Source organism: Rhodnius prolixus, unplaced genomic scaffold (genome assembly GCF_049639745.1).
Source record: "Rhodnius prolixus isolate KJV_2025 unplaced genomic scaffold, Rpr scaffold_4, whole genome shotgun sequence".
Lineage (NCBI taxonomy): Eukaryota > Metazoa > Arthropoda > Insecta > Hemiptera > Reduviidae > Rhodnius > Rhodnius prolixus.
The window spans coordinates 33,471,214-33,493,980 of NW_027411614.1; the positions used below are offsets into that span (position 1 = coordinate 33,471,214).

General features: G+C 35.6%; 1 protein-coding gene across 6 annotated transcripts in view; it reads right to left on the minus strand.

Annotated features, from left to right (window-relative positions):
• Window positions 1-22,767, minus strand: part of GckIII (Germinal centre kinase III) — a 148,324-nt gene that overhangs the window by 35,037 nt on the left and 90,520 nt on the right. For 2 of the 6 annotated variants that reach the window (XM_074130497.1, XM_074130496.1), the window contains exon 2: window positions 11,040-11,084. The exons of 3 other annotated variants lie outside the window; for them this stretch is intronic. In XM_074130497.1, coding sequence (XP_073986598.1) covers window positions 11,040-11,084 — 45 coding nt within the window. Of the gene's footprint in view, window positions 1-1,341; window positions 1,906-11,039; window positions 11,085-22,767 lie in introns of those variants that run through there. One more of the 6 variants, XM_074130495.1, reaches the window with a different exon arrangement.

The window sequence follows — 22,767 nt, forward strand, 5'->3', positions numbered from 1 at the left end:
AAAAAAAATTATATAATGGACAAAAAATATAAATCTAATGAGGAAAATATGGTGTAAAGATTTTATAATCTTACAAGCAGAGCAGATTCTGGATGGTGGGGTTAAGACAGAAAAGAGAAAGAAACTAAAATCAGATTGGTCTTAACCTAGTCTGAACCAGAAGATAATGGGCTTAGAAGGAATAAAAGAAAATAAGGAATTTGCGCCAGTTAGAGTAACAGAAAACCAAATCATTGTTCAGCATTCCACGACGGAACACTCAACCATGCGTTCAACACCAACAATTTTAATGGACAAAACATAAGAAATATTTTAGAGAAGAAACTCCCACCGTTAGAATATCCTAGCTTAATTAATTACTCAAGTTTTTTTGGAATTAAATGTTTCATGATCCTTAAAAACTGAAGAAGAATGTTCTATCTGCTTCATCCGCTTCATGAGCCTCTCCGAGCCGCGAAATGCTTAAAGCGGATCTCTCTTTAACCAGAGATCTCAGCACAAGATCCTAATTTCTTTTCTTAGCCAAAGGAAATCTCATTTGTAAGGCTTCTACTTTCATAGGCCCCTATAAGTCAAGTGAATATTTCCAAAACTTTCATCAGCTTCGAGAAAAATTCTCAAACCATTCTCAAAGCACTCTGCAAAGTAACCAATATAAGGAATAATCAAATCTGATGAGACAACTCATACAACTATCTCTTACTGTTATAACTAGAAATCAAGCGAAATACCTCAAAAACAGTTTCCTTACGAAGACAATTTTGTTTTATTTGAGCCGCTTCATTGCACAACTCGATTAACTCTAGAAAACAAAAAATGGAGAAATAAGATGAAGTAATGTCCTTTTTTTAAAAATATCTTTTTTTAATATAAATCCAAATAAATGTACCGTTACCATTCAGCGGCTGCTACTGAATTTGATTTAAATTATTACAACGATTTACATTAGAGCACGGAGTTAATCAAAATGGCTTCTGAAATAAATTATTTATTATTCAATGGCGAAAAGAATTTTGTTGATTAATGGTGTTAATCTTTATTATTTGGGAAATTTATTGCAAATATAAAAAGCTATGACTGAAGCAAGTGCTTTGATACTTAAACTTACGTTCTTTCAAAAAGTGGAGTTAATCGATTTGTGCTGAGAACGGCTCATGAGAGAACTTTGGCAAATAAAGAAAATTGAACATGCGGTCATCAGAAGTAGTGGATGACCATAACTGCCATAAGATGAAACAAGAATAGGTGAAACTTAATGAGCAGACTTAATGACCTGGTATGAAACAAAGAAAAATTTGAAGCAAATCTGAACTTTCTAGCTAGTAAATAGATGAAACTTACAATAGAACGTAGTCTAGACGGTCTAGCCGGCATAGTCCATACGCGATGTGCAGTTTGTAGAAACAATGTTGGCGGCGAATGTGGAAACCAGCGATATTGAGGATGACGCGACAATGGGTACTGTTGATGACGAGCTGGCGTTCTGCTGTTGTTGTTGTTGTTGTTGGTCAGGTCGCTTCCTGCGCCTCCATTTCTTGCAGGTAAATTGTACATGATGTATCATTGCTTAAATATGATGGCTTTTTTTTTTTTTTATAGAACAAGTCGACGAGATTAGTTGTGGCTGGCTAGGTGACTTTCACAATGGAACACAGCATCTATTCCCTTCAGGTTTTCGGTGGCCGTTCGGACAGACTGCTATTTCTAGTTGGTCGGGATCCCAGCGTTACTAATCAGACACGACCCACACCGCTTCGTCCCCACTCTAGTCCAGATCTCTATTCTCTCTTCCACATCGTCGCTTCAATCTTCTTCTTCTTCCACCTATAGTTCCCCATTACTACAACGCTTCCATCATTTCTCCATCATGGGACAATTACACTTCAATAGACACAACTATTTCAATTATTTTACTAAAATAAAAGCACAATTATTTTCTCGTAGGAAGAAGTAACTGATAACGTAATCTCTAACCTCACATCAATTCAGATTATTTAATCTTAAAAAATAAATATTAAGAAATCTATGATAAGGATTTCATCTGAAAAAGGTACAACGACATTTGTTAACGGAATTTAATAAAAACATTTTTTTCTTTTATCATTTTACGCATTTTTTAACGATGAAACATCTCCGAAACACGTAGCTTAGAATCTACAAGAGCCTCCACGGGTCACACAACTCGTGACTTCTTACGTATTTATTACAAAACTTGGGAGTGTATTGTATTCAATTTTAACCTTCTTCTGACAAAATAGTTTTGTTTTTCTAGCTAAATTTTAATATGTCTCTTGACAGAACATACGATAAAAATAAATAATTTTGAAAAAGAAAATAAATCTATCTTACGAGGGTCGTTTGAAAAGTCCGTGCAAAGTCAGAGAGATAGCACTACTGGCGCGTATCGAGGTTATGTTTAGTTAGTAGCATCTCTTGGAAGAACACACACCAAGTTTCAGCCAGATCGGTCTATTTCTTTGTGTTTGGCATTCGTTTGAATCGAGGAAGTCGAGTGATTTTCAAAAAATGGACGAAAAAGAATTTCGTCTGTTGATTAAACACTACTTTATGAAAGGCAAAACGCCTCAGGAGACTAAAGAGAAGCTTGATAAACATTATGGTGACTCTGCACCTTCGATTAAAACAGTTTATAGGTGGTTTCAAAATTTTCGGAGTGGCCATATGGGCACAAGTGACGCTGAACGTTCTGGACGCCCTGTTGAGGTTACTACTCCAGAAATCATTGATAAAATCCATGATATGGTAATGGATGACAGAAGAGTGAAGGTGCGTGAGATTACTAGTGCTGTGGGCATCTCGAATGAACGGGTACATAATATTTTGCATCAACATTTGGACATGACAAAGCTATCCGCAAGATGGGCGCCGCGATTGCTCACGCTTGACCAAAAACGAAATCGTGTGAAGTGTTGCAAGGACGGTTTGCAGCTGTTCCAGAAGAATCCACAGGACTTTAAGCGTCGTTTCGTCGTCACTGTGGATGAAACATGGATACATCACTACACTTCTGAGACCAAAGAACAATCTAAACAATGGGTTACCAAGGGGGAATCTGCGCCAAAAAAGGCGAAGACCGTTCCTTCGGCCGGAAAGATTATGGCGACTGTCTTTTGGGATTCGCAAGGAATAATCCTCATCGACTATCTGGAAAAGGGTAAAACTATTACAGGTGCATATTATTCATCGTTATTGGACCGTTTGAAAACCGAGCTGCAAGAAAAACGCCCACGATTGGCCCACAAAAAAGTCCTTTTCCATCACGACAACGCACCAGCTCACACTTCAGCAGTTGTGGTCGCAAAATTAATGGAAATAGGGTTCCAACTAGTTTCACATCCCCTCTATTCTCCAGACTTGGCTCCCTCGGACTACTATTTGTTCCCCAATATGAAGAAATGGCTGGCGGGAAAAAGATTTTATTCAAACGAGGAGGTGATTGCAGAAACGAATGGCTATTTTTCAGACTTGGACAAATCCTATTATTCGGAAGGGATCAACAAACTAGAGCAGCGTTGGACGAAGTGTATAAGCCTAAAATGAGACTATGTTGAAAAATAAAAATGGTTTACCCCCAAAAATTAAGTAGTTTTTATTTTTGCACGGACTTTTCAAACGACACTCGTAGTTGGTTGTATACTAACATATCATAACACGTAGCGTTGCAATGGAGCGGTTGCGCTATGAAACCGTAGGAACTTTTAAGACCAAAGGAGATAGTAGCGCAAGAAGCACTAGCAGGGAACGTCCTCAACCTTCTTATTAGGGAAGGTTTGATCTACTAGATCTAAAAAGGTTAAGGCACAATAAGCCTCTTGTGGCTGCGGTGCTGTGGGGCGTATGTTCTGTCCCGCTTTTCTATTCTAGCTAAATAAGCCTAGTTGGTTGTAGAACATATCGATATAGTGGGAAATGAACAATCAGAAATGAAGACTCGACGCTGTACGCCCCTTTATGGTGCTGGAATTTTAGGTGAGATCCTTAAGGAGAAGCTCAAGAAAGAGAAGAAGTCAAAAAAGCTAAATTTGGAAAAGACTTTCACAGATTGAGGCAGACGAAGATCTACCTGGGCAATTATAATTTGGAAGAGAGCTAGGCAAGTCAAGACTAAAAATAGATTTCCGTATCGTTTGGGCACCTAAAGAATTTTGGCGTGGAACGTAACAGCACGACAGTACCTGCAGTTTCTGTGAGGAAACAGTAGAAAAGAGGTGCCAATTCTTTCCTGACAAACTGCAAAGTTGTAGCTCAAAGAAGATTTAGATTTCTGGGTAGATATCCAGGTGATAAAGGAGAAAATACCTTCTCTAAAACCCTCTGTACTTTCACAGAGGTCTTGATTGGGTGGAAGTGCCATAGCGAGCTAATATAGCCGGCATCGATCGAGTACACAGCTCTACGAAGATCAAAGTGCACTAAACTCTCCAATGACGCAAGTATAATGTATCTAAAACCCTAAAATCAATTTCTAGCCAAAATCAAACAGTCAGTCCAAAATACGCATTTTTAAAATATGCACTTATTCTTTTATTCAGTTCGTAGAGCGTACATGATACGAGGTGCTTTGCAATAAATACACATTTTTGAATTGCTTTGAAGAAAGTAGCTAATTCTACAGGAAATAAATAATAGACTTTAAATTGTTTAATAATTAATAATTGGGCCAATTTGTCTATTCTTGGTTCAACTGGTACTCAGAGCAATTCGCATAAAGGAATCAATACGAAGTAGATGTAATTTCCCATAGCAAAAAAGCCCTTTATGCGTAAATAAGTCGAATCCTAATGTGCTTTTAATTCTTCTCTTTGCGGTTTCCGCCATTTTCTTTCCCAATGGCATTTACCACTTATGAACATCCAACCCAAATGTCTACCAAAATGTTTCAACTAAAATTTATTAAGCAGTCAAGTGTTTAAAATCATTATTTCTACTGCACAAGTTAAGATATAAATTGTGATTGGGGTAGAAACATATTTAACAGCTAAACTAATTGAACTATACGTATAACCTTGCGATTATGTAACCATCTACTTCTTCAAACTTACTGATCAAAGCAAAAGATCAATCTTACAGCAAAAGAGAAAGAAAATAGTATTAATCCGTGATGGATTATATAGAATATAATCTTGCTTCCAAATGAAGCCTTTACTCCAGCGTCCAGCGATGAGTTCAATGTAAGCGTGAAAAATTATTTTCAAGGCCAGAGGTTAAAGCAAGGACGTGAAACTATATAAAGAATAAAGTGAAGAATACACTATTCTGAAATGGTATTTTCTCTTGTAAGTCAAACTATATTTATAAAAAAGAAATTACACAATTGATTTAAACTTCCTTACTATTGGACAAAAGTAAATTGTAAGAAAACTAGGCTCAAATATGCGAGCCAATAAAGCGGAGTAATGAAATATTCTTATACAGGGCCAAGTCACCAGCTTGGCTGCACGAACATTAAGGTAATTAACGTGCGTGCTATGAACACTGGCAGTGAATCACTTTCAAAATGTTGTTCGCAAGAACATTGCAAACAAATTGTTGCACAGTTACACTATAATTAGGGCAAAGTTCATTTTTCCAACATTAATTCCTTAATTCTTATGTATGCTTTAACCAATAAACACGATTACTTTGATTTATTTATAGTAATCACAGCCTTTAAGATCTATCTATAAGCCATATTTATGGCGGATGTTAAATAAATTTTAAATTATTTCTTCAAGATACGTATTAATGATCTGTGCCACTACAGAATATCCTATGAGATTATTATTTCTAAAATAGCGTTTAGAATGGAACAAAGGGTGATGTCGATAATCAAGCCGGAAGTCGAAAGCCAGCTTGTTAAAAAATAATAGTAAATTATCAATTATTTTTGTTTCTCACAACCGAGCAAGAAAAAACATGTAGAGATCTTAAACCCAGAGACATTCCTTACCTTGACTTAGTAATCTGAAGTGGGAATAGAACCTTTTTTGTTTTAAAATCTAGTGAATTCATAATTTTAAATATTTGGGAAGATGACGAATTAAAAATGTCAAGAGATCGCAACTACAGTATTCAACAATCCGAGTTTAGTTTCTATTAAAATGGAATTTCCCAATGTATCGAAAAAACAACAAACGATTATGCTAAACAGTTATAGTTCATAGAGAATATTATATATACATAATACATATATTTTAAACGTTGTTTACAAAAAAGGTAACAACAACAAGAACAAGAACATTTTTTTGAAAAAGCCGTTTTTGCTAATTTTCGGCAACTTTTTTCTCGAAACCTATTAGATCTGGGTTGTTGCAAAAAAATTACAGTTATAAAGGAGGGTTTGCCCTATATTTTAAAGAAAATTTGGGAATTTTATCTTTTACAGAAAAAGAGAAAAAAATTGTTAAAGTTGGGTGTTTTTCAATGTTACACTTTTTCGTGCAGTTTTTGACGATCAACCCTTATATAACTGTCCTACCGGACAGTTTTAATAAAGGAGTGTCAACATTTGAGGTCATTCATTGGCTGTCTCCGATCAGTTCTCCACCAATACAGACAACACTATCCATTTCCGGCAGGATAGGTGTAAGATTGTTCTAGGAAGGTAAAACTAAGAGCCAACTGCTTGTGAATTAATCGCTATTTTAAGCAGAAGAAGAAAAAGATCAAATAAAGATGGCAGTTACAAAATTAGATCTTGAATACAAAAAAACTGTCAAAAGACGTCATGATCCTATATCCTATTAAAATAATATGCTGCAAAATTTAGAGATTTTGCCACGGCAATTTTTTTTTAAATTTATTTTGTAATTTACAAACTGTATACACGTATACAATCAGTAAATATGATGCAAATGATGAAGTGGTGCGGAGGAAGAGCAGGAGGAGAGAAACTACCCAGCGGTAGCACTCTCTGTAGGAGAAGGATGACGTTTAGGCCTTCTGATTGCGAGAAAGTCGCGGGGCCACTGGCGATTCAGTCAGCGAGTATTGTTAGGGATATCAGAGGAGGCGAGAAACTGTACTAGAGGATTGGAGCAAGTGGAGAGAGCAGTATGAAATGCCACGGCAATTAAAAATCTATAAAAAAAAAATGCAATTATTCTCATGCATTTTAAGTTCATTGAAAGAGGATTAGAAAAAACACAATCATGAAATTACGTGATACTTTTGGAAACATATTGTTTACTGTCGAAAACATTGGGACATATATGACCCACGTTGTTTGTTGACCCAAAGTTTGTTAGTGGGGCACTAAAGTCCCCAATAGGCAATATAAAGAATATCACAAACATTTTTAAGATTACAATCAGGTTATTTTCAATGTTGAAACCTTCTAACACTAAACTGAGACCAAAAAACTACTGAAATAAACATATTAAAAACAAGAATGGGACAGACAGTAAAGCTGGTATTTTTCTTAATATCGGGAAATAAGTCGTTTTCCGAGTGATTTTTCTAAGAAAAATCAAATGTTAAGAGCTTTAGATGTTCTCAAGCATACACAAAATGGCTAAAAATTAGCTTTACATCTGTTACAAACAAGAAAGTTTAATGCTTTTTTGGTAATTTTGGGAGAGCTGCGTTTAATTACCAAAGAAATTGGAAACCTCCTGCCACATATTTAAGTGATCAATATCTTTCATGTAAAGGATCAAACTTATTCCTTAATTTATCAAATAATGCACTTTACACAGCTTGTGCAGCATGTATTGGTGCCTTCAAAGGTGCCTCCTCATATACAGAGAGCAGTTGATAACCTCCTAGCTAACCTGGCTTGCGAGCCAGAGGAGGCACCTTTGAAAGCTTCCTCCAAAGCCATTTCATGATAGAGATGAGCATTTAAAATATTTGACACGTGTGACTGCTAAAAGAAATTGGAATGAAAGATATTCATCTTCAGGAAGAGAGTTCGCTGTACATACCATTCAGATAAGTCCTGATGAATGTCTCTAAAACTAAAAGATATGAAATTTTGAGTTAAATAAGAAGGAAGAAGATGGAATTAACATAACAGTCAAGTTTTTAGTATCCTTCAAATAATAACGCAATCAAACAGGAATCATACTCTAAACCCATTTCTAACTTCTCGTTCAGAAACAAAATATTAGTATAAAAACCCAAGAATTTCATGAATTTATTTCTATTTAGAAAATGATGACATCCAAAATAATTTCCCTTCTTTTTTATCATTTTCAATTTTATTTTTAATAATGGTTATTTATTTAAAAAGTTTGGAAAAAATTTTAATGCACAGCTAAGAGTGGCGAGCTAAGATGGGCAAACAACGAGAGGAGAATACTAGAGAGATAAAAATGACAAATGAGGTCGGTAAAAAGGGTTTAATTCTTCTCCGTTTATCTAACTTGTGAAATTGCTTTTCCTGGCGTAAACCCAAACTACCTCCAGCCTCAGGGCTACCAACTTACTTCCCTTTTACCAATTTAAGGAGATCTCCAAGGTTTTTCTCTTCAACCTCCCCCCACTTAATGAATCCGTCCTTGCCCTTTCAAATTACAAATACGAGAACCTCTCTACTATCTATTTAAAGTAATTTATTTATTTTCTACGTAACTAGGTTTTTTCTTTGAATTGTGGTCCTTCGCTTTCCCTTTGGTGAAAGAAGTCCTCCTTCGAAATGGGTGCTGTAATTTCTTCTTCCATCTGGTATAGTTCTTCTTTTAGACTCACCATTCAATGCGGTAAATGCGCATTTAATTTTAATTAATCGTCTAATTCCAGCCTCTTTATTTAGTTGGCGTGAAGAAGTCTTCTTCTCTTTACCTTCTTGTCTTTCTAAACATACACCTTTATAATTTCCTCTTTTCTTGATCTCTTTGCAGATTTTCTCTAAAAAAGCATTTTACTAGAAAATTGGTTTTTCCAACAATGAATAACTCATTGTATAAGTGGTCGATGTTCATAACCGTAAGTCTTTTTCAGAAGGAACAAAAAACTTTTTCATTCTAATTTATTGTATATTACTCTTCACGATATTATTTCATTGTAAATAAATGTTATTTGGTAAGAACACTCGGAAAAAAGTTTAATAAAAAAACTGAAGCTGAGAAAAAAAAATACGTAAATCTCAGCGGACTATTGAATGAAACGTTGTTTTAAAGCTGCACAATAAAGAAAACAAGTTCTGAAACCTGGTTTTTAGGCGTAGGTCTTTAAAAAAAGTTCATATCCCGTACGTTTCGTCAGGATGAGCGGCTGTTGTAGTCACGGAAATACGAAGATTGTCTGGTATATGTAGCACGAAACGTTTGATATATGTACATATACAAGGTGTGGCTATTAAATAACGAGACTGATGATGCTACAGAAGAACTATGCATGCGCTAAATCCTAACGACCGACAGCTGTGCAGCTTAAAGCCTTCTCTTTCGATTGCAGCGTCTCACGTGTTTATAGAGAAATCTGTCTGACCGGAACCGTCGTTTGTGTAAGAGGTGTTAGTTTCGTTTTGCCCGAAAACATGATACTACACATGTAGTAGAACAACGAATTGTCGTGAAATTTCACATGAAACTTATCTTTTATTAAAAGAAGTTTATGGCGATGAATGTTTATCACGTGCGCGAGTTTTTGAGTGGTTCAAGCGTTTCCAAGATGGCCGAGAAGACGTCGGAGATGATGACCGCCTGGGTCGCCCTACCACGTCCAAAACGGATGAAAATATCGATTATAATTAATCAACATTACTACCGTGAGGTGCTTGCTCAACTCCGTGAAAGATTAAGGAAAAAACGACCCGTTTTGTGGAAGAACAAGTCATGGGTTCTCACAGTGCATTGTCTGTCAAGTAGCCAAGTACAACATCCCAGTTTTAGGCCATCCGCCTTATTCGCCTGACCTGGCCCCATATGACTTTTATCTGTTCCCCAAAGTCAAATCTGCATTAAAAGGAACACGATCTCAGTCCGTTGAAGCTGCGAAAGAAAAAGCGGTACGCGTCATACAGGAGTTCACAGAAAAAGACTTCCAGCACTGTTTCGAACAATGGTAAATTCGCATGGAGCGTTGTAGGGATAGGGGAGGGATGTATATTGAAGGTGATAATAACTAAATATGTATAAATTTTAAAATAAAATGTTTTACAGCAATAGTCTCGTTATTTAATAGCCACACCTCGTACAAAAAAATAATAATTTTCAGGACCTATACCCAATAAATCACGTTTCAGATCACCAAAGAAGAAAAAGTTATCGTGATCAAGTAAGCCAAACGCAGAAAAACCCAAAGAAAATACAAACTGAATTAGTATGAAACAAATTCAAAGGACATCGAAGGAAACAGCAATCAGACCTGTGTCCTTGTAGGTTTCCATGCTTACTGCTTCTCTCTTTAAAGTTGTAGCTCAAAGTCTGACCTTCAGAACGATAGCACTTCAATTAACAATTTATATTTAGACTATTTTATTTAATAGAAACACTAAGTAACTAGGTGTAAAACACTAATTAAAATAGAGGTTATGATTTTGTTAAATAACTTTCGTGTTTAATAATATACTATTTTACATAAAAACAGTGACCTACTTTTTCTGCAAAAACAGAAACATGTTATCGAAATATTTCTTTTTTGCCCTTCGGAGAAAATTAAAAATGTAGTTCAAAACTGATACGAATTTGGAGGCCATGTTGCACATTCAATTACTGGTTCCTTTAGCTTCTCGTTTGTTCTCTTAAAATAAAGTAAAGTAATTGCCTATTTCTTCAGGCGGGGCTTAACGTCTAACTACCAATTGGATGTCGTGGAAGCTCATACTTTACTATAAACAATTTTTTCTAACAAATAAAAAGTAGTCATACGCGGGATTCGATCTGGAGATCTCCCAATTACAAAGCCACGTTCGTGACTACTAGACCAACATCTGTCCTATTCATCCGCATCAACCATGTGTCTGACTAACATTTAATTGAGAAAGCTTCATCAGATTTTTCTCTATTTTCTAATAAAACACAAAAACGGTTAATAATTGTGTCCAACATTTTCACTTAACAATTATGTTAAAATAAATATAAAAATTTACTCACTGGTTCTAACCTCTGTGAGAATACACCATTTATTTCGTTCCTTACCTGTAAAACAACAGAAACTATTAATGTTAATATTATAAGAGGAAACATGGTTTGATTTAGGAGAAGGGGATGTTTAGGTTCTCCTCTAGCGTGCTATTTCCGTACATGGCACTGTCTTACTGTCTGGTTTTACAGATTTTTTAATACTTTGAGATTTTCTCAATAACTGCTACATTTCTCTTAATAAACAAATTGAACAGACAATATTATATAAATGTATGATCCTTTTTCGAATATTTCTGTAATAAATATATGGTTCTATTTCTTGTGCTGTGTTAAGATGAGTAAATGCACAGCTTAACCAGTTAAGCGCGTTTCAGGTGTATACACGTCAATCCAAATCTCTGTTACGGTGCATTCGACGTGTATACTCGTGAAAAAAATATATAATTGCCATTAACTATAAAAACTTGAAATTTTAATAAAATACAATAAGAATATTATTTGGTGGGATGTTTCCTTTATCTTACCAATAGAACTGCGGTGGGAATCAGCCAAATAATAAGTGGTTGGTATACGAGGGTCGTTTGAAAAGTCCGTGCAAAGTCAGAGAGATAGCACTACTGGCGCGTATCGAGGTTATGTTTAGTTAGTAGCATCTCTTGGAAGAACACACACCAAGTTTCAGCCAGATCGGTCTATTTCTTTGTGTTTGGCATTCGTTTGAATCGAGGAAGTCGAGTGATTTTCAAAAAATGGACGAAAAAGAATTTCGTGTGTTGATTAAACACTACTTTATGAAAGGCAAAACGCCTCAAAAGACTAAAGAGAAGCTTGATAAACATTATGGTGACTCTGCACCTTCGATTAGAACAGTTTATAAGTGGTTTCAAAATTTTCGGAGTGGCCATATGGGCTCAAGTGACGCTGAACGTTCTGGACGCCCTGTTGAGGTTACTACTCCAGAAATCATTGATAAAATCCATGATATGGTGATGGATGACAGAAGAGTGAAGGTGCGTGAGATTGCTAGTGCTGTGGGCATCTCGAATGAACGGGTACATAATATTTTGCATCAACATTTGGACATGACAAAGCTATCCGCAAGATGGGTGCCGCGATTGTTCACGCTTGACCAAAAACGAAATCGTGTGAAGTGTTGCAAAGACGGTTTGCAGCTGTTCCAGAAGAATCCGCAGGACTTTAAGCGTCGTTTCGTCACTGTGGATGAAACATGGATACATCACTACACTCCTGAGACCAAAGAACAATCTAAACAATGGGTTACCAAGGGGGAATCTGCGCCAAAAAAGGCGAAGACCGTTCCTTCGGCCGGAAAGATTATGGCGACTGTCTTTTGGGATTCGCAAGGAATAATCCTCATCGACTATCTGGAAAAGGGTAAAACTATTACAGGTGCATGTTATTCATCGTTATTGGACCGTTTGAAAACCGAGCTGCAAGAAAAACGCCCACGATTGGCCCACAAAAAAGTCCTTTTCCATCACGACAACGCACCAGCTCACACCTCAGCAGTTGTGGTCGCAAAATTAATGGAAATAGGGTTCCAACTCGTTTCACATTCCCCCTTTTCTCCAGACTTGGCTCCCTCGGACTACTATTTGTTCCCCAATATGAAGAAATGGCTGTCGAGAAAAAGATTTTATTCAAACGAGGAGGTGATTGCAGAAACGAATGGCTATTTTTCAGACTTGGACAAATCCTATTATTCGGAAGGGATCAACAAACTAGAGCAGCGTTGGACGAAGTGTATAAGCCTAAAAGGAGACTATGTTGAAAAATAAAAAAGGTTTACCCTAAAAAATTAAGTAGTTTTTATTTTTTCACGGACTTTTCAAACGACCCTCGTATGTTTGGTCTCCGCATTAGAGATTGAGAATTACGCACACAAACAATAGCTCTCAATCCTTGTGTAAAGCCATTTCTCACCTTGATGTAGATTCAGGACCTCAGTACGTGCATGATTTCATTTTGCACAGAATTCAAAGCTCTTTTCTTCCTTGTAATAAGTTCTTGTGCTTCCCTAGTTAACTAGAGCAACGCATACGTGAAGCGGTGCAAGATTTTTTTGAATGAGCACAGAATGCTCTGTAATCTCAAGCCACAGAGGGATTGCAGAAAAAGTCGCTTGCAGTGATTATTATGACGTTTTGTAAACTTTTGGTTGTTTTTCCCTGCGTTCGACGTGTATAAACGTCATTGTCTGATTTTAATTCCGCACACTGTGGGGGAGATTTTTTGAAACTAAATTCCACGCTTAACTGGTTGAATCAATTTTGGAGTTAATTCCTAACTTAACCTAAAGGAGTATAACTTGATCTATTTTTTTAAAGACAGTTATTGGTGTTGGGTTGACATAGGTTTTCTTATAAGTTCGTATTTGAGTGTAATGTACGGTTACAAATTGTTGAATATAGGTAAGACTTCAATGTTAGAAGCTAAGAACTAAATTTGTGATTTAGAAAATTGAAAATGATAGAAAGAGACGATTTGAAATTAAATAAATTGGATTTTTACATATTATAATTCATCATACACTTGTTTTTGAATGTGGGCAAATATTAGTAGGTTAACCATTAGCCGTAAAAAACGAGAAGGCACAACTAGGTTTTACGAACTTGGTTTTTAATAGTATTTTAGCTTAATATTCGCTATTGGCTAAATGAAAGAGGGAGAAATATTAATTGACATGCAACGTCCTAGAATGCGCTACTAATATTTATTTAGAAGCAATTTATGACAATTCCATGTTCAAGTATGTACTAAAAAAAGCCTAGTTCAATCATTTTTGTAATTTCCAGTAAAACGCACTATAATTTTGCCCTCTATTTTACCGACATCAAATAATGTTGAACCAAATAAATGCAATACACGCAATGCTGGGAGGAGTTCAATGAACTCACTAAACTGCTATTACTAAACTGATCGTTAAATAACTCTTTGGTGTACCAAGGAAAAAAAAAAAAAATTCATTCAAATTGTAATGTGATCAAAAATTGTGAATACAATTCTATATTTGCTCGGTTAAGCACGCCACCTGTTTGTTGATAGATTTGATAAGTTAATAAAACCAATATACATCACACTGCACTTACACAAACCTGAAGGTATTTTACTTAAAATTTACTAATTGTAAAAAAGCAACTGTTAAAAAAGCTAAAATGGCCACTTCCAGAGTAAAGAGGAATACTTGTTAAATCTAAATCTGACGCCTGGAACACAAAAGTTAGCTAACTACTGAAAGTTTCGAGTTACTGCACGAAAATTAATGTTATCAGCATTCAATTTTTTTAAATCTTTGTTAACCTGGCAGCGTAATACGCCCAATTACATGGTACGCTTGGAGATCCGGTATAGATCACATTGAATATGAAGTCATTAAGAGAATGTTTAATCATCAGCGCCTTTAAATAAGGCTACCTTCAAAACTTAATGGATGTACGAGCGATCTCTAGAGGGAAAAATGGCGTCTTACCAGTTTATTGTGATAACCCCATTGATGGCTTGTCAAACCAAGACCTTAAGTTTCTTGTGGACGTGAGAATTATCATTATTATAAGAAAATTACTATAAAATAATCACAGTTTTAAGAAGACTTCAAAGAACATTTTGTAGAGAGAGTATATTCCACTTTTATGACAATTGTTTTAGGATTAACTCTATGGTGCAACTCTTAAACTTAAGACGCAAAAGATCTCTGTGACGAATACAGCTGGCTGACTTTATTTCCTCTTCATAGGAGCCTCTACTTACCCTAGCTGAACAGAGTACGAGCGATCAGTGACTGGAGGTAGTGCTCTAAGTAGGCTAGCCAGTGCTTAGTTTGAAAAGGTCTCTTTCCCAATCTGGCCCAAGACAATATTAATTTGAAAAACCAATAATAATAATTGTAGACACTTCTTATATTCGCGATAATTTAAATTCAAGATACACTCAGCAGCAAAAAAAACCGGACACTTAATATTTTTTATATTAAAAGCTGATTATCAGTAATGTGTTTGCTTTTGTGGGTAATCTGGTTATTACAGAGAAGGAAGGGTCTAAGTCCATTGAACTAATCCCTTCAGGATCAGTAGGGCATGAGATAAGACTCAGATGTGGCTTATTTGGCTGCTTTACCTGACGGAACTCTTCTAAACTATAAGTAGGTTTTCGCACCTTTAAAGATCTTTAATTTATTAACCGCGCCTTTCTGTCATTAATAGACGTGATTTTTTTTCATTTTGGTCCAGAATAATGGTTCTTTCGAATGTAGACGTAGCCTGAGCTGATGCCTTGGCAAGAGAAGGCCTGAGCGTCCGATCTATCGCAGAAAACCTTGGAGTATCGAAGTCCGCCATTAATGATGCACTCCAGCGTTTCCGGGAGACTGGCAGTTACGAGCGGAGGGCTGGCAGTGGCCGACCAAGGGCCACAACTGAAGTTGACGATCGATTTATCACGCTCTCAGTATTGAGAGACCGCCATTTAACTGCTCCTGAGGTTCGGGACAGGCTTCAAGTGGCGCGAAATACGCGTGTTAGCTCGGACACAGTACGGCGGAGACTAAGGAAGCGTGGACTAGATGCAAGGCGCCCCGCGACAGGACCCCAACTCCTGGAAAGGCATTGTAGAGAAAGGCGATTATTTGCCGACCAGCATTTTCATGGACTGTAGAGCAATGGGGAACAGTTTTATTCGCAGATGAGTCTCGCTTTGGTCTATACCACTCAGACGATCGAGACAGAGTCTGGAGATGATCAGGGGAGCGATTTGCTCAATGTACTCTTCGCGAGTCACGACCTTCCGAAAGGAGATCAGTTATGGTTTGGGGTGGAATCAATTTCCACGCCCGTACTGAACTGATTTTCATTGATAATGGGGGCGCTGACTGCTCGGAGATACATTGAGGAAGTGCTCTTAGAGGCTGTGATCCCGTTGGCTCCATTTATTGGTGACCAATTCATTTTGATGCAGGATAATGCTCGCCCACATACCGCCAGAATTGTTACCGAATACTTGGAGCAAGTGGAAATCACAGTTCTGGACTGGCCTGCACGAACTCCTGATATGAATCCCATAGAACATTTATGGGATAATTTAGGAAGGCGTGTTAGACATCGTCATCCTCCTCCTAGTGGCCTAAATCAGCTCCAAATTGCTCTTCGTGAAGAGTGGGATGCTCTGCCGGTGGAGTACGTCCAAAATTTAATTTCTTCTATCCTGACAGGATTAGGGCCCTTCGCCGTAGAAGAGGGAGAAATACCCGCTATTAGAAGAACATCCCTTGTCAGAAAACCTGATAAAAATGAAGAATAAAGTTTAAAAAAATGTGTTAATTTCTTATTTTTTCTTTATTTTATAATTTCGTGTTAATAATTAATAAAAATTAGTCATCTGTGGCAGATTTTGTGTAAATAACTTATAAATAAACCAATTCTTACCATAAATTAAAAAGATTAGCGTATTTAACAAAATTATGAGACCAAATCTGAGTGTCCGGTTTTTTTGCTGTTGAGTGTATTTCTTACATTATAATCTCAGCTCCAAGTAAGTTAAAATAAAAGTAAATAACTAAAGGCAATTAATTAGTAAAACAAATGTAGAAGAAAGTCAGAACTGCGACTCTACGCTAACTGTTCAAGGAAAGACAAAGTTCAAGATACGTTAAGAAAACCACTAAGTTCAACTTTTAGTGCCAAGTAGGAACGAGAAAGAACTGATGGAAGGAGAGACAGTAAAGTTTTATACTTAATCCAACTTAATTGCTGCTTACCCACAACAACAACAACTGCACTTTTGGTTTAGGTAATTTAAGTAAAAGGTTTAAACTTTTCTAGCAAGTTTAAGTTTACATAATACATTAGCCGACACTAAAGATATCTACTTACGATAATCGCTTTCCCTTTTTGGGAAGAAATTCTTGAAGAAAACTTACTTGGAAATAATAGATAAAAGAAAAGACAAAAATTCCTAAATTTTCTTTATAATATGGGGCAAATCATCGTTTACAAGAGTAATTTTTGTGCAACTACCCAGATCTAATAGATTTATAAAAAAAAAACTTGTTGAAAATGGGCAAAAATAGCATTTTCCCAAAATGTTCTTGTTGTTGTTACCTTTTTTTGTAAACAACTTGGCATCAAAACGGTGAACCGTTTTTCATGAATTTAGTGTCATTCGATTCGCAATTATCGAAACTATAAATAGAACTATCTAAAAGTTGCACAAATCACCTTCACAAAAACACAGTTGAAAAAGTTAAGTATTAGGGCAGGTAAAACAATAAAAGGAACTCAAATCAGCAAGTACCCAACATACAAAATATTTATTCAGTAAAAAGTGGCCTACCATAAACAGAAAGTCCATATATTACAGCAAACTGGCACACTTCCGGTCTCATCCACCACCCCCTCCCCCAAAAGTGCCCTTAATCGAAGTATTACAGAAAAATGTTTCCTATAAAAGTTGTAGAACTATTTGAGAGCTATAATTATACCAAGTTTGGAGAAAATCCAAATAGCCGTTTTTGAGAAAAAGTTAAAAAAGTGAAAAATCTATTCAGTAAAGTGGTACTTCCGGTGAAGCTATTTCGACCAAAAATTTACTGTCGCTTCCGGTGGTGTCACTTGAACTAAATATCAAATTTGAAACGTCTGCGATCATCCGTTCCTGAGATATAGCCGATAAACTGACTATAGATATGTAAAGTCAGGCGAAACCTGTCATCAAGGCACGTTGGGTTAGAGAACCGCGATTCTAGGAATTACTGGATCTGTAACCCAACCTGCCTTAGCCGGGATTTTTATATCACTATTCTCTCTCTTTTCTCTTTAAATAGCCGAATGCGATCGGTTTTTGTCGGCCATTTCCGGCTCAGATAACCAGGATTAACTTTATTTCCAATTTAATTTTTAATATGCACACTCACACGACTTTTATTTTTTACTGATAGAATGTTTTCTTTTAAATTAGAGTTTTTACCAATTAATAGTTAATTCAAATTGCACAATACATTCTAATGGAACTATTTTAGAATAAATCTAATGGGTACACTCACACGACTTTCTCTTACCACTACCTCTGTAGTTGGGTTTTCTTGTAAACTAGGGTTTTTACCGATTAATAGTTACTTCAAATTGCACAATACATTCTAATGGAACTATTTTAGAATAAATCTAATGGGTACACTCACACGACTTTCTCTTACCACTACCTCTGTAGTTGGGTTTTCTTGTAAACTAGGGTTTTTACCGATTAATAGTTACTTCAAATTGCACAATATATTTTAATGGAGCTATTTTAGAATAAATCTAATGGGTACACTCACACGACTTTCTCTTACCACTACCTCTGTAGTTGGGTTTTCTTGTAAACTAGGGTTTTTACCGATTAATAGTTACTTCAAATTGCACAATACATTCTAATGGAACTATTTTAGAATAAATCTAATGGGTACACTCACACGACTTTCTCTTACCACTACCTCTGTAGTTGGGTTTTCTTGTAAACTAGGGTTTTTACCGATTAATAGTTACTTCAAATTGCACAATACATTCTAATGGAACTATTTTAGAATAAATCTAATGGGTACACTCACACGACTTTCTCTTACCACTACCTCAGTAGTTGGGTTTTCTTGTAAACTAGGGCTTTTACCGATTAATAGTTACTTCAAATTGCACAATACATTCTAATGGAACTATTTTAGAATAAATCTAATGGGTACACTCACACGACTTTCTCTTACCACTACCTCTGTAGTTGGGTTTTCTTGTAAACTAGGGTTTTTACCGATTAATAGTTACTTCAAATTGCACAATACATTCTAATGGAACTATTTTAGAATAAATCTAATGGGTACACTCACACGACTTTCTCTTACCACTACCTCTGTAGTTGGGTTTTCTTGTAAACTAGGGTTTTTACCGATTAATAGTTACTTCAAATTGCACAATACATTCTAATGGAACTATTTTAGAATAAATCTAATGGGTACACTCACACGACTTTCTCTTACCACTACCTCTGTAGTTGGGTTTTCTTGTAAACTAGGGTTTTTACCGATTAATAGTTACTTCAAATTGCACAATACATTCTAATGGAACTATTTTAGAATAAATCTAATGGGTACACTCACACGACTTTCTCTTACCACTACCTCTGTAGTTGGGTTTTCTTGTAAACTAGGGTTTTTACCGATTAATAGTTACTTCAAATTGCACAATACATTCTAATGGAACTATTTTAGAATAAATCTAATGGGTACACTCACACGACTTTCTCTTACCACTACCTCTGTAGTTGGGTTTTCTTGTAAACTAGGGTTTTTACCGATTAATAGTTACTTCAAATTGCACAATACATTCTAATGGAACTATTTTAGAATAAATCTAATGGGTACACTCACACGACTTTCTCTTACCACTACCTCTGTAGTTGGGTTTTCTTGTAAACTAGGGTTTTTACCGATTAATAGTTACTTCAAATTGCACAATACATTCTAATGAAACTATTTTAGAATAAATCTAATGGGTACACTCACACGACTTTCTCTTACCACTACCTCTGTAGTTGGGTTTTCTTGTAAACTAGGGTTTTTACCGATTAATAGTTACTTCAAATTGCACAATACATTCTAATGGAACTATTTTAGAATAAATCTAATGGATACACTCACACGACTTTCTCTTACCACTACCTCTGTAGTTGGGTTTTCTTGTAAACTAGGGTTTTTACCGATTAATAGTTACTTCAAATTGCACAATACATTCTAATGGAGCTATTTTAGAATAAATCTAATGAACACACTCACACGACTTTCTCTTACCACTACCTCTGTAGTTGGGTTTTCTTGTAAACTAGGGTTTTTACCGATTAATAGTTACTTCAAATTGCACAATACATTCTAATGGAGCTATTTTAGAATAAATCTAATGAACACACTCACACGACTTTCTCTTACCACTACCTCTGTAGTTGGGTTTTCTTGTAAACTAGGGTTTTTACCGATTAATAGTTACTTCAAATTGCACAATACATTCTAATGGAACTATTTTAGAATAAATCTAATGGGTACACTCACACGACTTTCTCTTACCACTACCTCTGTAGTTGGGTTTTCTTGTAAACTAGGGTTTTTACCGATTAATAGTTACTTCAAATTGCACAATACATTCTAATGAAACTATTTTAGAATAAATCTAATGGGTACACTCACACGACTTTCTCTTACCACTACCTCTGTAGTTGGGTTTTCTTGTAAACTAGGGTTTTTACCGATTAATAGTTACTTCAAATTGCACAATACATTCTAATGGAACTATTTTAGAATAAATCTAATGGATACACTCACACGACTTTCTCTTACCACTACCTCTGTAGTTGGGTTTTCTTGTAAACTAGGGTTTTTACCGATTAATAGTTACTTCAAATTGCACAATACATTCTAATGGAGCTATTTTAGAATAAATCTAATGAACACACTCACACGACTTTCTCTTACCACTACCTCTGTAGTTGGGTTTTCTTGTAAACTAGGGTTTTTACCGATTAATAGTTACTTCAAATTGCACAATACATTCTAATGGAACTATTTTAGAATAAATCTAATGGATACACTCACACGACTTTCTCTTACCACTACCTCTGTAGTTGGGTTTTCTTGTAAACTAGGGTTTTTACCGATTAATAGTTACTTCAAATTGCACAATACATTCTAATGGAGCTATTTTAGAATAAATCTAATGGGTACACTCACACGACTTTCTCTTACCACTACCTCTGTAGTTGGGTTTTCTTGTAAACTAGGGTTTTTACCGATTAATAGTTACTTCAAATTGCACAATACATTCTAATGGAACTATTTTAGAATAAATCTAATGGGTACACTCACACGACTTTCTCTTACCACTACCTCTGTAGTTGGGTTTTCTTGTAAACTAGGGTTTTTACCGATTAATAGTTACTTCAAATTGCACAATACATTCTAATGGAACTATTTTAGAATAAATCTAATGGGTACACTCACACGACTTTCTCTTACCACTACCTCTGTAGTTGGGTTTTCTTGTAAACTAGGGTTTTTACCGATTAATAGTTACTTCAAATTGCACAATACATTCTAATGGAACTATTTTAGAATAAATCTAATGGGTACACTCACACGACTTTCTCTTACCACTACCTCTGTAGTTGGGTTTTCTTGTAAACTAGGGTTTTTACCGATTAATAGTTACTTCAAATTGCACAATACATTCTAATGGAACTATTTTAGAATAAATCTAATGGGTACACTCACACGACTTTCTCTTACCACTACCTCTGTAGTTGGGTTTTCTTGTAAACTAGGGTTTTTACCGATTAATAGTTACTTCAAATTGCACAATACATTCTAATGGAACTATTTTAGAATAAATCTAATGGGTACACTCACACGACTTTCTCTTACCACTACCTCTGTAGTTGGGTTTTCTTGTAAACTAGGGTTTTTACCGATTAATAGTTACTTCAAATTGCACAATATATTTTAATGGAGCTATTTTAGAATAAATCTAATGGGTACACTCACACGACTTTCTCTTACCACTACCTCTGTAGTTGGGTTTTCTTGTAAACTAGGGTTTTTACCGATTAATAGTTACTTCAAATTGCACAATACATTCTAATGGAACTATTTTAGAATAAATCTAATGGGTACACTCACACGACTTTCTCTTACCACTACCTCTGTAGTTGGGTTTTCTTGTAAACTAGGGTTTTTACCGATTAATAGTTACTTCAAATTGCACAATACATTCTAATGGAACTATTTTAGAATAAATCTAATGGGTACACTCACACGACTTTCTCTTACCACTACCTCAGTAGTTGGGTTTTCTTGTAAACTAGGGCTTTTACCGATTAATAGTTACTTCAAATTGCACAATACATTCTAATGGAACTATTTTAGAATAAATCTAATGGGTACACTCACACGACTTTCTCTTACCACTACCTCTGTAGTTGGGTTTTCTTGTAAACTAGGGTTTTTACCGATTAATAGTTACTTCAAATTGCACAATACATTCTAATGGAACTATTTTAGAATAAATCTAATGGGTACACTCACACGACTTTCTCTTACCACTACCTCTGTAGTTGGGTTTTCTTGTAAACTAGGGTTTTTACCGATTAATAGTTACTTCAAATTGCACAATACATTCTAATGGAACTATTTTAGAATAAATCTAATGGGTACACTCACACGACTTTCTCTTACCACTACCTCTGTAGTTGGGTTTTCTTGTAAACTAGGGTTTTTACCGATTAATAGTTACTTCAAATTGCACAATACATTCTAATGGAACTATTTTAGAATAAATCTAATGGGTACACTCACACGACTTTCTCTTACCACTACCTCTGTAGTTGGGTTTTCTTGTAAACTAGGGTTTTTACCGATTAATAGTTACTTCAAATTGCACAATACATTCTAATGGAACTATTTTAGAATAAATCTAATGGGTACACTCACACGACTTTCTCTTACCACTACCTCTGTAGTTGGGTTTTCTTGTAAACTAGGGTTTTTACCGATTAATAGTTACTTCAAATTGCACAATACATTCTAATGGAACTATTTTAGAATAAATCTAATGGGTACACTCACACGACTTTCTCTTACCACTACCTCTGTAGTTGGGTTTTCTTGTAAACTAGGGTTTTTACCGATTAATAGTTACTTCAAATTGCACAATACATT